General features: G+C 50.4%; 1 protein-coding gene across 4 annotated transcripts in view; it reads left to right on the forward strand.

Moving 5' to 3' along the window:
- CLMN (calmin) overlaps positions 1-14880 on the forward strand; it is a 96097-nt gene extending 81217 nt beyond the window's left edge. The window contains exons 9-14 of one of the 4 annotated variants that reach the window (XM_012755377.3): positions 4091-5746; positions 8291-8487; positions 11890-11950; positions 12585-12655; positions 13162-13258; positions 14679-14880. In XM_012755377.3, the coding sequence (XP_012610831.1) occupies positions 4091-5746; positions 8291-8487; positions 11890-11950; positions 12585-12655; positions 13162-13258; positions 14679-14843 (2247 nt within the window). In that variant the 3' untranslated portion in view covers positions 14844-14880. Of the gene's footprint in view, positions 1-4090; positions 5747-8290; positions 8488-11889; positions 11951-12026; positions 12175-12528; positions 12656-13161; positions 13259-14674 lie in introns of those variants that run through there. The other 3 variants (XM_012755378.3, XM_020285622.2, XM_012755382.2) reach the window with 3 other exon arrangements.
- The last annotated feature ends 328 nt before the right edge of the window (positions 14881-15208 follow it).

Genomic DNA, 15208 nt, shown 5'->3' on the forward strand with positions numbered 1-15208 from the left:
ACGCTACTCAGAATGGCATGCACTTTAAAACTTAATGAATTGCTTATTTCTGGAATTTTTCATTTAATATTTCAGTCCACAGCTGACTGAGGGTAACCAAAACCCTGGAAAGTGAAACTCTGGATAATGGGGGACAACTGTATACATAATATATGTTAAATTTAAAAGCAGGATAGGAAGTTACCCTTCTCACAAACCTCTTCCCATACAGATTATAAAAGATGCCCACTTATGATGTGGATTGGCTACCTATCTTTTTAGATGTCAGATGGAACAGGTCAACAGTCTACCAGATGTTATCAGTGTTAAAAATTACAAAAGACAAATGATCATTCAAAAGACCACCTTTTTATTTTCAGCATCCCAGATTATACTTGGCGAGAGATTTTTTGAGAGCAGAATCAGACATTTTAGAAGTTGTCATAGCTCTATGGAACTCCCACCCAACCCACGCACAGCTCTGAGATGACAATATTAATGACAACAGCAGCAGCCTTTTCTTGGGTCCATTATTAATGTATTGAACACCTACTGCTGGCTCAGGGTACTCAGCACGAAACCAGATGGATGAGGTCTCTGACTTTGTGTAGCTTTTTTCTAAAAGGGGTAGCAGCAAACAAGTCAGCAAAACCATAATTTCAGGGGCTTATAAGTACTAGACAGGACAAAAAATAAGCACAAAGAGTTGAAGAGTGCTTGCACGAAGGGGGACAGCCATGCCTGTGTATCTCTGGGCTGCCTGCCGTCCCTGACACGGCTCAGTTTCATTATCCCCTTTTTACAGGTGAGGACGAGGATGCGCAAAGAGGCCTAAAGACCTCTCTAGGCCCACACAGCTACCGAATACAGAGCTGGGGTTTGGCCCCAGGGCTCTGTGGTTCCAAAGTTTACACGATTGGGTCCCTTATGACATACAGCTGAAACTGGGGCCTTATTTTGTGCAGAAGAGCCAGACGGGCCCCTCCATGCTGCGGCTTTTATTCTGGCCCTGACCTGTGGGTGTTTTCCATCTGTCCCTGCACCCTGGAACAATCCCCAGGGCACTTTGTAAGGAGGAGTTCCTGGGCAGGAACGCCCGTTTTGCCACTTGGGGCTGTGTAACCTTGGGCTGGCTCTTTGACCTCTCTAAATCTCATCTGTATCAGATTCATCTGTAAAATGGAAATATGACCCACATTTCAGGGTTGTACAAAGAATAAGCAGATATGTAAAGTACTGCACCTGGCACAACAACCCATGCTCAGCAAATAGTGGCAATTTGGTCAATAGGTACAAAGTTGCAGTTAGATAGGAGGAGTACATTCTGGTGTTTTTGTTGCTCAGCAAGGTGGCTACATTTAATAATACTGTGCTGTGCATTTCAAAATAGCTAAAAGAAAAGATGTTAAATGTTCTCACCACAAAGAAATGGCAAACATTTGAGGTGATGCATAGGCTAATTACTCTGATTTGATCATTGCATAATGTGTACATGTATCAAAACATCACATTGTATCTCATAAATATATACACTTTTTATTAGCAAATTAAAAAGTAAAATAAGATAGAAAGGAACTCAGGCCTCAATTTTAGCCCATTGAGACCTATTTCAGACTTCTGGCCTCCAGAACTGTAAGATAATAAATTTGTGCTGGTTTAAGCCAAAAAACCCAGTGGCGATTGTTATTATTTTGCAGTTCATTTTTCCTGGCCCCTTACTCAATTCCAAAGTAGTAGCCATCAGGGCTTTTATTAGCTCTGAGCTCTTAATCCGCTTGAGTTTGAAACAGATTAAGTTTGAAATCAACTCAAACTTAAAATATTTGTGAGTCAAGGCCACAGCCAGGACTCCACACATCTGACACTTGGGTCTCTCCCCAGTGCTAGAGTCAGAGACTGGGGCTGGAAAAATAGAGGTTGCGTAAGAAACAATATCTGGAGAAAGAATTCTTCATCTAGGTTTGCAGAACACCGTGCATCACTGCAAAACAATCCATGTACAACCCCAGGGGAATACTCATGAGACTCCTCAGCTTATCCAGACTTCCAGTGAACTGTTGTTAATAATTCAGCTGAATTAGTTCATTTCAGTAAACATTTGCTGTGCCCTGACGTTGCACCCAGCTTCATAGCCCAACATATGGCTTCTTTTGGTAAATGTGCTATGTGCACTTGAAAAGAAAGTATCTTATGCAGTTAAAGAATTGGCATCCTTTAATATGCTATTAGTATGTTAATATGCTGTTCTAATATTCTGTACACATACTGATTTTTTTTTCTGCTTTTCTATCAATTAGTGCGGGAGAGAGATGTTAAAAAATCGCCAACTATGATTATGGATTTATTTATTTCTCCTCCTCTTAGTTCTGTCAGTTTTTGCTTTATATATGTTGATGCTATGCTATTAGGTGCATAGATATTTAGGACTGTTATATCTTCTTAATGACTTTATTGTATTATTTTTTATGAAATTTCCCTTTGTCTTGAAGTGTACTTTGTCTGAATATGGCCATAGCAGCTTTGTTATGATTAATGTTTGCATGACACATTTTTTTCCGATCTTTTTTTCTTTCAGTGTGTGTGTGCTTATATTTAAAGTATGTCTCTTGTAAACAGTATACAGTTGAGTCATGTTTCTTACTCATTCTGACAATCTCTGATATTTAATTAGCGTGTTTCTCATCCATTTCTATGGGTTTAAGCTACCATCTTGATCGTTTTCCATTAGTCTAATCTGTTCTAAGTTCCTTTGCCTTTCTTTCAAAACTTTGTTTGGATTATTCAAGGTTTGTGTGTGTGTGTGTCTGTTTATCTCCTTTATTGGCTTTGTATCCACATCTCCTTGTTTTATCTTTTTAGTAGCTGTTCTAGGAATTGTAATACTCATCTTTAATATACTTCAACCTACCTTGAATTAATACTACCACTTTTAAGTACAATGCATATTTTATGTATTTTTATATATGCAACAGTATAATTCTACACACCTCCTCTCCATTCCTTTTGGTGTTATTGTCATTTACTTCTACGTATGTTTTAATCCCCAATACTCTGTTAGTATTTTTGCTTTAAACATTCAATAGGCTTTTTATAAAAACTTTTAAATAGCCTTTTATATTGATCATATAATTATCATTTTCATTCCCTCCTTCAGATCCAGGCTTCCCTCTGTGATCATTTCCATTCAGCCTGAAGAACTACCTTTGTATTTCCTGTAGTGTAGATTAAATAGAGTGTTTGCTAGTGCTAACCCCGGGTCGTATGTGGGTCTACTTCTAGTGACTATTGCTTCTCTCGATTATGGATTTTCTTCTCTTGCTTCTTCGTGTCTTGAAATTTTTTTTATTTTTTGCCAGACCTGGTGTATGAAAGAACAGTAGGGATTAAAGTAGATTTTTCCCCCCTCGGAGAATATAGCCCTTTCCCAGACAGGCACCTAAGATGAGGAGCTGCTCACTTTGATCATATCAGGAGTTGATAGGAACTATGTTGCAGTTTTATTCCATTTCAGCTCTCTGCTTTCAAACGTTTTGAGGATGAGGTCAACTCTGTCACTGCATTGAGAACCAAGCACTGCAATGCCACCAAGATCATTCTCTCAGCCCTACCCCTAGCTGCCTCTTACACAGCAAAAGTCCCTGCGTGAGATGATTAGTACACGTGGAGAATTGGTCTCATGTTTGGAGCCCTTCCGCGTTTAGTCTCTCACGCCAGCCCACACAATGGATAGAGATTGGCCGGTCTTGCCTCACATCAGGGGATTGGCCCTTGTACCAGTGGACGCCCCGGCTGGGCAGCGATCCTCAGGGATGAAGCAGCTGAAATCCGCTCGTGTATGAAGGCTCGTCCTTCTCTAGACTTTCATTCACTGACACATCTTTGCATCCACAGCTTTTAAAAACCAGAGTATTTGATATTTTTACGTTTTTATTTATTGTTTTCACATTTCAGCAGGAGTGACAGTCTTTCGTGACCATTTACACCTTAATCAGAACGCTTTGCATTAATTTTGAAGGGCTTTTTCCCATCTTTTTTGTGTGTGTTTTGAGAGGTAGATATAGGTTATACTTAAACACTCTTATGTTGTCCTGTTTTGTTTTGTTTTTCTCAGGAAGATTTTCTGGATTCAGATAAAGAAATTCCTATTGAATCCACCTTTGTCCGTATCAAAGAAACCCCCTCTGAACAAGAGGGCAAAGTCTTTGTTCTGACTGAAAACGGGGAGCGTGCCTACACCGTTAACCACGAAACCAGCCACCCGCCACCCTCCAAAGTGTTCGTCTGTGACAAGCCCGAGAGCATGAAGGAATTCTGCCTGGACGGTGTTTCCAGCCACGCGCCGTCAGACAGCTCCGCCGAGTTCATGCACGAGATCATCAACCAGGTCCTCCAGGGGGGCATAGGGAATAAGAGCAGCAGCGTCAATGAGCCATCTCCAGAATCTTCCATTTTAGCATCCAGAAAGGAAGGCCGGAGGTTCAACTCTTTGCCAATCAAGAAAACTGTCCACTTTGAGGCTGACACCTGCAGGGAGGCTTCCTGCAGCAGGGACCCCTTCTACAGCCAAGACTTCCGATTCGAGGGGAGCCCCAGGGCGGCACAGGAGGTGCTGAAGCAGGGGGGACCCAGCTTGGCAGTCGAAGTTCTTGAAGAAAAGGAGCCGAAACAGGAATCCGCAGAGACCCTGGAATTCCCCTCTGGCCAGCTCCCCGGCGGCGACACCTCCTTGGCAGATGGCGAGAGCGACGATTCTCAGTCTTCCCCGAGTTCTTCCTGTAACGGCGCCCCAGAGAGCGCAGCTAGCCCCGGCGAAGAACGTCATTCCCTCGCAGCCCTTGAGGAAAACACCGTCATGGCCGACTCCATGGAGATCAAAGTGAAGCTGCAGACCGTCGAGGACATGGACCGAGAAGACTATTTCGAGTGCATTCCATTAAGAGCCTCAAAGTTTAACAGCGACCTAATAGATTTTGCTTCCACCAGCCAGGCTTTCAAGGAGGTTCCTTCGCCCCATGAGAAAAAACCTGCCGAGGGCGAGGTTTTCGAGGCCAATGCTGAAAAACTAGGGAAAAAGAGAACCAAGTCCGCCCACAAAAGGAAAGATTCGCCTGAGCCCCAAGCCAAGTCCGAGCAGCAGGAGCCTCCTCGGGGCCCTGAACGGAACGTTCTAGGCCACTCGTTGGCCCTGGAAGAGATGCCGGCGGATATAAAGCCAAAGGCGTGTGAAAAGGCCAAGAGGAAGTCCACCGGGCGCCGGGGTGGAGGGGAGGAGGAGGGGGAGGCCGTGGGCCTCCAGAGCATAGGCGAGGAGCTGCCCTCCAACCCCCCCAGCAGCAGCGTCAGCCTGGAGACCCTGGGGAGCCACAGCGAGGAGGGCCTGGATTTCAATCCCTCCCCGCCCCTCTCGAAGGTCTCTGTCATTCCCCACGAGCTCTTCTACTACCCGCACTACGAGGTGCCCCTGGCTGCAGTTCTGGAGGCTTACGCGGAAGGCTCAGAGGACTTGAAGAACGAGGAAATGGACCTGGAGGAGCCAGAGGGCTATTTGCGTGAGCTGGACTCCCGGGAGGAGGGGGGCGATGGCTCCCACAGCGGCTATAGGTCCCCAGTGCTGGGCAAGGGCACCCCCGGTGCCAGCGATCAGGAGCTGCATCTCGACAGTGGTGGCGAGGGTGCCACGCCGGCCTTGGAGCCCGCCGCCCCGCCCCCCCTCGAGGACCACCAGCAAAGGGAGGCCGAAGAGCGTGACCCCGTGGACAGCTACCAGGTACTCCGCTGCGGGGGCTGGGAGTGCCGGGCCCTGCCCGCGGGACTTGGCACTTCTCTGAAGCTCCCTGCTCTGGAAAATAGGGATGAGGAGGCTTCCCTCAGAGGCATCTCAGGGCCCCAAATTCAAGAAGGCACCCGCAGTGAGGCTCGGGGGAGTGCAGGGCTGGCGCCTCACTGGCGCCGGTCCCGGCCCTGCTCACGGGGCTGCCGTGAGGATCCAGTGGGATCACGTCGTCAGAGGGTCCGGCAGAGTCGGAGCAGTAATGATTTTAAAAATCATACCCGGCCAGGCGCGGTGGCTCACGCCTGTAATCCTAGCACTCTGGGAGGCCGAGGCGGGCAGATTGCTCAAGGTCAGGAGTTCGAAACCAGCCTGAGCAAGAGTGAGACCTCGTCTCTACTATAAATAGAAAGAAATTAATTGGCCAACTAATATATATAGAAAAAATTAGCCGGGCATGGTGGCGCATGCCTCTAGTCCCAGCTACTTGGGAGGCTGAGGCAGGAGGATTGCTTGAGCCCAGGAGTTTGAGGTTGCTGTGAGCTAGGCTGACGCCACGGCACTCACTCTAGCCCGGACAACAAAGTGAGACTCTGTCTCAAAAAAAAAAATCATACCCGTAGCTAACGTCTAGCATGCACTTAGTGAATTGCAGCCCCCGTCTCCTGCAGCAGCCGGGCAGGGACAGAGGGAGCGCTCCTGTTGGACACCAGCCTCGGTTTTAAAGGCCTTTTGCCTGCTGGGCGCTAATCTTTGGTGTCTGTGGTTTGACATGGGTTGTGTAAACAGGATGAGGAGAGGCACGCACTTATCTGCCACTTGTGTTCCCACTTCATCTGGCCCGGAGCTGAGCGGGTGCCGGGGCCTTGGTCTCAGGCCGTGTTAATAAGAGCTCCCCACCGCAGCACTGGCAGTCCAGGAGGTGGATCCCAAACCACTCCGGCCGTGCCCTGAGGGACGCAGTGCAGGCAGGGCACCCAGGAGGGGAGGGGCCTGGGCCCGGCCCCTCAGAGCAGGTGCACCTGCGCAGTCAGTCTGGCGTGAGCAGCGCGTCTAGCAGTGCCAAGAAGACGCAGCAGGAAGCAAAGTCCTGCCGTCAGTGTTTGCTGCTGGAGACACCCAGTCCCCCAGGACCTGTACACTGTGAGCGAATGTGGCATCAGGCATCACAGGGGCCCAGCAAGGGACTTGGGGGTTCAGCAGAGGGAGACTGTCACCCAGATCCAGGAAGGCTGCGTGTGCTTGGGCAGGGGGTCTGGAACCGGGGCAGGACGGTCCCTACATGCAGAAGCTGTGGCGGGAAAGTGACGGGCTTTACAGATCGCCTTGGCTGGACCCCCGGCCCTTCCCATTGCCCCTTCCCTTATCTCCCATCCCTCCCCAGCTCCGCCCCTCCACAGCTGGGATGCCTCTAAAACACAAAGCTCATCCCACCACTTCCCAGCTCCTGTCTCCAGTCTAAAGTCCAGACTTCTCAGCACAACTTTCAAGGCACGTCCCCCTCCAGCCTGGCTGCCCACCCCTCTCGGTCTCCCTCCCTTTCCTCGCCTCCTGCCACTCCAGGCCCCTCCCTGGCTCCCAGACCCCCAGCTCTCCACTGCCTCGGGGTGTGTTGGGCTGGTCCCAGCATCTGGTACCCCCTTCCCCTCCTGCCGCTTGGCAAGCAGCTAGTCACCCTTCAAAGCCCAGTGCTGCCGGCACCTCCTCCCAGGAGCCTTCCTAGCTTTCCCCCAGCAGAACCGTTGCTCCCTCACCTAGAGCTGACCATGTTTTGGACAACTCTCTCTTGGAGTGTTTATCCGGTTTCCACGGGTTTTGTTCCGTCCCAGGAGAGAGCAGGCATGTGTGTATTAATCTCTGGACCCTGGAGACCAGCACAAGGCCTGCCAGGGCCTGCCGGTGCAGGGGACAGGGGTTTACTGCAGGACTGTTTGGGGACGTGTGGAGAATGTGAGGTGCACTGGCACACTGGGGAGGGGAGGAGCACTGCTGCTTCCGATTGCCCAGAGTGGTTTTCATTCCTGCACAGACCTTTGTCTCCTGGGACACACTGGCCTGGCCACTCTGATCCTCTTGTTCTGACACCTGTTGAACAGGTTCTTCCAGCCCTAAAGGAGTGAGTGAGAGGTGGCTTCTGGGACTCCCACCTTCTGTTGATGGGTTTCAGGGTGCCTGGTGCAGACAGTAGTCAAAGAAGCTTTCTTACCAAATAAACGCTAGATAATTATTGTACCCATTTGACAGACAAGGAAGCTGAGGCTCAAAGAGATGATGTCAGTTGCTCAAGGTCAGATAGCCGACTCAGCCAGGATTTGAAACCCAATCTTATATTGTTTTTACTCGAGCAGTTTGTAGCAGCTTTTGAACTCTGCACAGGGAGCAGGAGTTGGGGTGGGGGTCCACACTGGGAGGGATCCATGAAGAGGATTCGTGAAAGATACAGACCCCAGCTGGGCCCGCGCGGAGCACTGCCCGGTGGTGTCACGTGCTCTGCATCGCAGCCTGAAGTGCTGACTTGTTTTGGGTTGTTCTGTCTTCCAGGCCCAGGAACCCCCAAACTCGGAAAACATAGCAAACCCTGTAGAAGAAAGGGTGACGGAAAAATCAATCAGCAGCAAAAAAAAGGAAAAAAGGAAACATGTGGACCACGTAGAAAGTTCATTATTTATAGCACCGGGGACTGTTCGATCCTCAGATGACCTAGAAGAAGACACTAGCGACCACAGAATCCCTTCCAGGTATCTTTTCACCCCAGAGAGTTTCTCTCTGAACTCGTCCCGTTTTCTATTTCTGATGTGATGGGTGCAGGGGCGGGATTCGACGGCAGGGGAAATACAGACTCCTACAAAATCCTCATTCTGTGCACCTGGGCTCCCCCACCACGCCCTCACTGTTACCTGCTCATAAGGAGCAAAACTGGAACGACGTGACGCCCCTCCTCATTCTGCGTGCCTTTGGGAGGGAACGAGCGGGGAGCAGCCGGTGGCTGAGCCGTAGGTAGGTTTGGGAGTGACAGGAGCAGACGTGGAGCCTCTGCCGGCTGCCCCATGGCGCCGGGCAGCTGCGTGCTGGGCCGCACGGAGACCAGACTGCAGCATCGAGAAGCTTCTTCCCGACTCGGAGCACATGCACGGAGACCTTTAGTCTCTGGCACACGGAAGCTGGACGTTCACAGTAATGATGTGGCTTCTCCCACAAGTTCGGTTCCAAGGGAGTAAGAATGGCTGGTTTATCTTGGGCAAGGGAGGGAGCAGAGAGGACGAGGAGCTTCCGCTGACCCACAGGAAGCTTATGCCACACATCTGCTGTGTCAGCCCAAGGCCACCAGATGAGCCAGATTTGTCCCGGGGAAAATGGGTAACTGCTGAATGTCAGAAGACCCTGGTCTGTCCGCACTGCCGTCATCACCACCATGGTCACCATCTACCAAGGCCTTGCTGTGTTCGGGCACATGGCACACATGTCCTTGTTCATTCTCAGGGTCGCCCCACACACAGTTAGTTGGGATTGTGCCTGGTTGTGGCAGACGCGGAAGGCTGGGGCCGCATCTTAGCTTTCCCAAACAAGACCTCCCGGCAGAGGAAATGACGCCGAGGTGCACGTTCTTTTCATGTCCCTCGTCACCCAAAGTGGGGCGAGCAGTGCGGGCTGCAGCGGAAGGTTATTGAGGTTCAGTCTCGACGGGGAGAAGCCCACCAGACAGAGCCAGGCGCATGAGATGGTAGCACGCATTCTGCCAGCACTGGGGGGCGGGACATGAGAGGGGCCAGGCAAGGGCGGATCTCACGATTTGGATCTCGGAGGCAGGTAGAGTCGGGGTGGCCTGGGCTGAGATGTCATTTGAACTGAGGTTGAGCTGGGGTCTAGTCTGGGGAGAGGGAGCAGGAAGGCATGCAGGTGAAAGAAACAGCCTGAGCAAACAGCTGGCGCCTAGCAGGTGGCGTTGAGGTGTGCTCAGTGTGTGCAGGAGTGAGCACCCTGAGCCCCTCCGTGTGCCAGGCCCTTTCCCCTGCTCGCTCCAGCGGAGGAGGTGCCACCCCCACCTTGTACCCCCAGGACACTGAGCTGCAGAGAAGTCAACACCTGGCCCAGGGTTACCGAATGGGACTGAGCTCTGGGCACTTGTCCTTCCAAGAGCAGGGTGTTTTCTGGCCACTCCTCAATCTGGCTGCCCTGTGTGGCTTCTCATGGGTCCCTGCAGAAAGGCCTGTTGTCCCAGAGCCTGCAGGACCCCTGCGGCCTCCATCTGCCCAGCCTCACCTCCACCTGCCCTGCACCAGGCTTGTGGCCACAGTTGGGTTCCTTGAATGCCCCACGTCCCACCCCCACCCCAAGCTCCTTCAAACCTGAAGACTTGCCCTATGCCTGGATGCTGTCCCCTGCCTGTCCCCCTGGCTTGTTCCTTCTCAGCCTTCGGGTCTCAGCTCTACTGCCACTTCCTCCAGGCAGCCTTCTTGGATTCCTCCTACTTTTGATCCTCCTTTATATGTTCTTGTAGCCCCCACTCTTTTTCTTCACTTATCAAAATTATAATTTCTATAATCACTTGTGTAAGAATGCACTTACCATATCTGCCTTCTCCGCCAGCCCTGGCCAGCGGGCCAGCCAGGCAGAGACCATGTATGTAGAGTTCCCGTCTCAGCCCAGCACTTTGCACAGCCCCGGGCTCGCAGTTGGCATTCAGTAAAAATTCTCTGGGTAGACGAATAAATGGGTGAGTGTGCTCCTGGCCCAGTTCCTGGCGCACAGTAGGCTCTGGATGAATGTTTGCTGAAAGAATGAGTTCGGGATTCAAACCCACTGCAAGTGTCATATTGATGGTAGTCCAACACAACGGCCACCTGAAGGAAAGCGTGCTGCAAAAAAAGGGGGGGAAGGGGAAGGATGAGGCTTCCCTTCTAATGGGGATGTGCTTTTGTATTAGAAAACATGACAGACATGTGGGGAAAGAATGCCTCTGCATCTCCAGGTACTGCAGTGTCTGGGCCAACTCTCAGGGGACACCACTCTGGGTTCCAGGCAGCAGGGTCTCTTGTCTTTGTAGGTGCATTTTGCTTTATTTCTGTGCTGTGATGCCATCCAGGGAAAATTAGCCCAGTTTTTGGACTGAGGACAAGGACTGACGGCTCCCTAAGCCTGGCTCAGCCCCCAGCACATAGTAGGTGCTCAGTATAACTATTAGCTGGAAATGCACCCAGTGCAAGGGAAGAGCTCGGTGAGGTTTTTCAGGACAACAGTGGGCAGGAATGCTGAGGCTGCCAATGGTGAATTCCCCGGGAACAAACTCTCGGGTTAAGTGCCTTTTTCCTGCCTTGAGGAAACGGAGGTGGCTGTCTCTGTGCCAGGTGTGTCAACCCCCAACACCTGGTTCCCCTGTTGAGCAAGCAGCAAAACGGGGCCAAACCCTTTCCCCTCCAGTCCACGATGATCCCCACCCGCTCCATGAAGCAGGTGGGGTGGTAATGATGACCCGTTTTGCAGATGAGGAAGACTGATGAGAGATGTAAGTGCCAGGCCAGCATGGCCAGCTCACCATCCGGGAGCCAGGATGACAGCCCAGGCCTCTGTTGCCTCAGCCCTGGGCAAGCCAGCTCTGCTCAAAGGCAGGGGCACATTCCACAGCAGCCTCAGGATACAGGTGGAAAATTGGCCTTCTCGTGCATGAAAGTAAAAGAGTTGGTACACCTGAGACCTAGATAAACATAGTGTAGCAACGCACACAGGAAGGAGCACTGGAAAGGGAGTCCAGATACCAGCCCCAGGCTCAGGTCTGCCTAACTTGCAGAGGACTTCCGGCAAGTCCCAAGCCCTTGGGATGCTTGGGAAAAGAGGTCCTTTCCTGCCCCAAACCATATGATTTATAAGAGTATGTGGCTTGCTTTCTATTTGAAACCCTGACTTTGTTTTTTCTTACAGACGAGGGCCCAGTGTGTGTCCCTAATAGCCATCCTACTAGTTTAATATAAGCGCTCTCCGACCAAAGTGGGCATATGGGATAAAATTTCTCATTTCCGTCCCCGAGTCTGAAGTCATCACTTGCCTAAATCCACATGTGAAGGCTCGGGATGGGGGATGACCTGACAACTGAGCCACAGGGAGCTCTAGGTGGTACCAACTCAAAACGTGTGTTTGTTTTTCAGGACTAGTCACAGCGACTCCAGTATTTACATTCGACGACATACTAATAGGTCTTTGGAATCGGTTAGTATTTGAATTTCTTCTTTTTCCGTACGGCCCCCCCGCTAATCAGTTCCTTTCCGTCCTTCCTCCTCCCCAGCCCAGAGCTTTGAAATCACTGGCGTGCAACAACTATACTTTTGGATAGAAGACAGACAAATTGAAACCTTGTCGTTAAGCACAGTCCAATCGGATGCCCGGTTTGGGCAATAAGGGATGTGAATAAAGTGATGATTTTAAAGCCCAAAGGCCTCTTTGTTGTAAAAATGCATCCAAGACACCCCTCCCCCCTTGGCCCCTGCACCCAGCCCCAGAGCTGTCACCCAGAGACAGAGGCACAACACGAGTAGAGGGTCCGTTTCACGCTCCCAGTGCCCAGCCCCCCCACGTGTGGGGACCCGACGGCCCCGTGGTGTGCAGCACGCCCGATTCAGGGCACTTATAGGTAGGGGCAGCCTCTCCCGTTCACAGCGCTGGGGGGAGGGAGCAGAGGAATGTGTATTGCTTAGTGGTTTGATTTTAGAGCTAGATGTTGACGATACTGAGAAAAGCATGGCGTGCTCGGCTTTGTGTATTTAAAATCATTTTATTTTCTGTTTCAGAGATTTCATCTTTACTAATTGGGGTTGCGGGGTTTTGTTTATAAATTTCACTGTAGGATCATTGTAGCTATGTTCAATTGAGGAACACAGCAGATCTGGATGACAGAAGAAACCGAATATTAACCAGGTTGGTTGCTTGACTCTACTTCAAGTTTTGGTGGGATTTGGAGGAGAAAAAAGAAATTTGTTTTTACGATCAGGCAGCCTACCTTATGGGGGCGGTGAGACTGTCCAGTGGTGCTTTGTCGATAACCATAAGAATAACTTGGGATAACGCAAGAAAATACCTGTTGCAGAGAAAATGAATGTAAATTTAACATGAGTGGGAGGGAAAAGTAGATATTAATTAATATTGACAGGGGTTAGGGGCCGCAGCTCAGAAAATGAGTCCATTTAAAGATGGGTCTGGGACCGGGTTAAGAGTCTGCAGCTGATTCAACTTTAAGTATACTAAGCATGCAGTGAGAGAAAAAAAAAAAAAGAGCCTGTAGCTGCATTTAAATGACGCAGTGGCATGAGATGGGTTATCAAAGCTAGAGCCGGGCAGGAAAAGAGGTGGTGATCTTGCAATGCTGTGTGTCCTATCGTGCTGTCGCACCTGACAACTGTGTTCGTTCTGTGTCGCCACTGCAGGTACAATACTCAGAAGCTCACTGAGCTGATTTTACAGTTTTATGGCATCAGAGCAGACATGAAGAGGGAATGCAAACATGCCAGGATGTCTATGAAAGTATTTCTTACCGTTGGAAAATTAGCTGGCCTAATCTAATGTAGCTGAACTGCTATAAAACTGCCCATTTAGAACATAGGACACCAGACAAATTTCTGAAACTCTTATAGTTCTGAGAGAATCACTTCATTTAATTTTTAGTTTTTGTTTTTCTGGTTTTATTTTTTACTTTTTTGCCATGGATTTGAGTTGGCTTAGAAAGGTTTAGATTACTGGAATTGGAAGCCTCAGTCTGAATGTTGCCCAGGAGTGTGGTCCTTATAACTCCACCCCTCTGGCTCCTAGAAAAGAGGCAAGACAAGCTTCCCTCCCCTGCCATAAAATGGAAATAGTAATTCAAGTTTTCAACCAGGCATTATTTCTCCTAAGAAAATAATACTTTTTGCTCTTATGAGATAGAGATGGTGAAAATAGAACCTGCCAAATTGAGAAATGCAGGCGTGTTTTCCATGTTTTCTACATTGAGTGTTTATTACACTTTGTAATAAAAAAATGTAGCTTAAATTTTTTCTGCAGACAGTCTTAAAAAGAGATTCTGTCCTCCACCGTTACAGGATATGAATCAGTTTGTAGGTGGCGGCACAGGTGTAATCCGCCCCACCCCTCACTCCTTGTGTCAGGGGCTAGTTCAGCTCCTGGTAATCTCGTCCCACGCCCTGAAAGCACCCTAAGAGGCTTACGGTCCCCTCTACGTGCAGCCTGGAGGGAGGCCCCTCCCTGGTCCCCCACCTCCCTCTGGGCTTCCTGTTGTCCCCCAGGCAAAGGAGAAATGTCATTTTAACATGACCTCCTATCAAATAAAAGCAGAAAGGATAAATCTGACAAAAAATCGAATCTAGCAATTATTTTAAAGGTAATATTCCAAAGCCCAAACCAAAACTGGGGGCAGGGTCTTTGTGTATTCATTTCCGATGGCTGTTTCGAACTTCCCTGTTACCAGGGCGTGCTCCGGCCTTTAGATGAAGCCCCTCCATCCCTAGCAAATGGCAGCGGGCTGTCGGTGTCTAACCCTGTGTCACGGTGAACTCTCTGAGGGCACTGTAGTGTCAAGGAAGGTGTCCCGGGAGACCTGGCTCAGGTGCTGGCCCTAGCCCAGAGTACTCGTGTGGCCTTGGGCAGGTCACTCGCCCTACGAGTCTCAGTATTCCCATCTGCGGAATGGGGCTGACAGCGCCTCCGGCCTAGTGTCGTGGGGATGAGCTGTGCGTGTGAAGGCTCCGTGGGCCACCCGATGGCCCGACCCTCTGCCCGGGCCAGCGCACACGGTGCGGGGCCTCCCTGGACGCCCCACTGGGAAGCCGGCAGTTCTCCAGGCGGGCAGTGAGCGTGGAGAATCGGGGCGCGGGTAGCACCGGGCGGGGTCCGCTCTCCCGGGGACCCGCTCGTAACTGCCTTTCCTCCGTCTTCCTTCTGTAGGAAGGCCAACAACTCCGGAGAAGCCACACTGCAGGAGAGCCACAGCCCACGGAGCGACTCGCTGACACAGTTAGTGCAGCAGCCGGACATGATGTACTTTATCCTCTTCCTGTGGCTCCTGGTGTACTGCCTGCTGCTCTTCCCACAGCTCGACGTCAACAGGCTCTGATGCGCGTGTCTGCACAATAAACAAGACGGGACCCTGACCGGGGGCGGGGTTCTTTTTACTTCATTTTATTTTTGGTTCCGGGCAGGGTGCTCTCCTCTGCAGACAGTTGAGGACCTCCGAGGAAACTTAGACCCCTCTCCCCGCTGTGGCTGTGGTTTTGTCCGTGTTTCCTTTCTCTTCTGTACGGCCTGAGCATGCTTTTCTCTTTGGCTGTGTACTCGAAACTCAGGTGTGCAGCCAGGTCCTTAGGTGGGGTTTCGTCCTTGCGTGCCTTGCTTGGTCAGATAGGAAGCATCGTTTCTAATGTCTAGCCAAAACCTGGGTCTTACTTAGCCCATCCCGCGTGCAGGTTTTTAAGGTCCTGG

Source organism: Microcebus murinus, chromosome 6, assembly GCF_040939455.1.
Source record: "Microcebus murinus isolate Inina chromosome 6, M.murinus_Inina_mat1.0, whole genome shotgun sequence".
Classification (NCBI taxonomy): Eukaryota; Metazoa; Chordata; class Mammalia; order Primates; family Cheirogaleidae; genus Microcebus; species Microcebus murinus.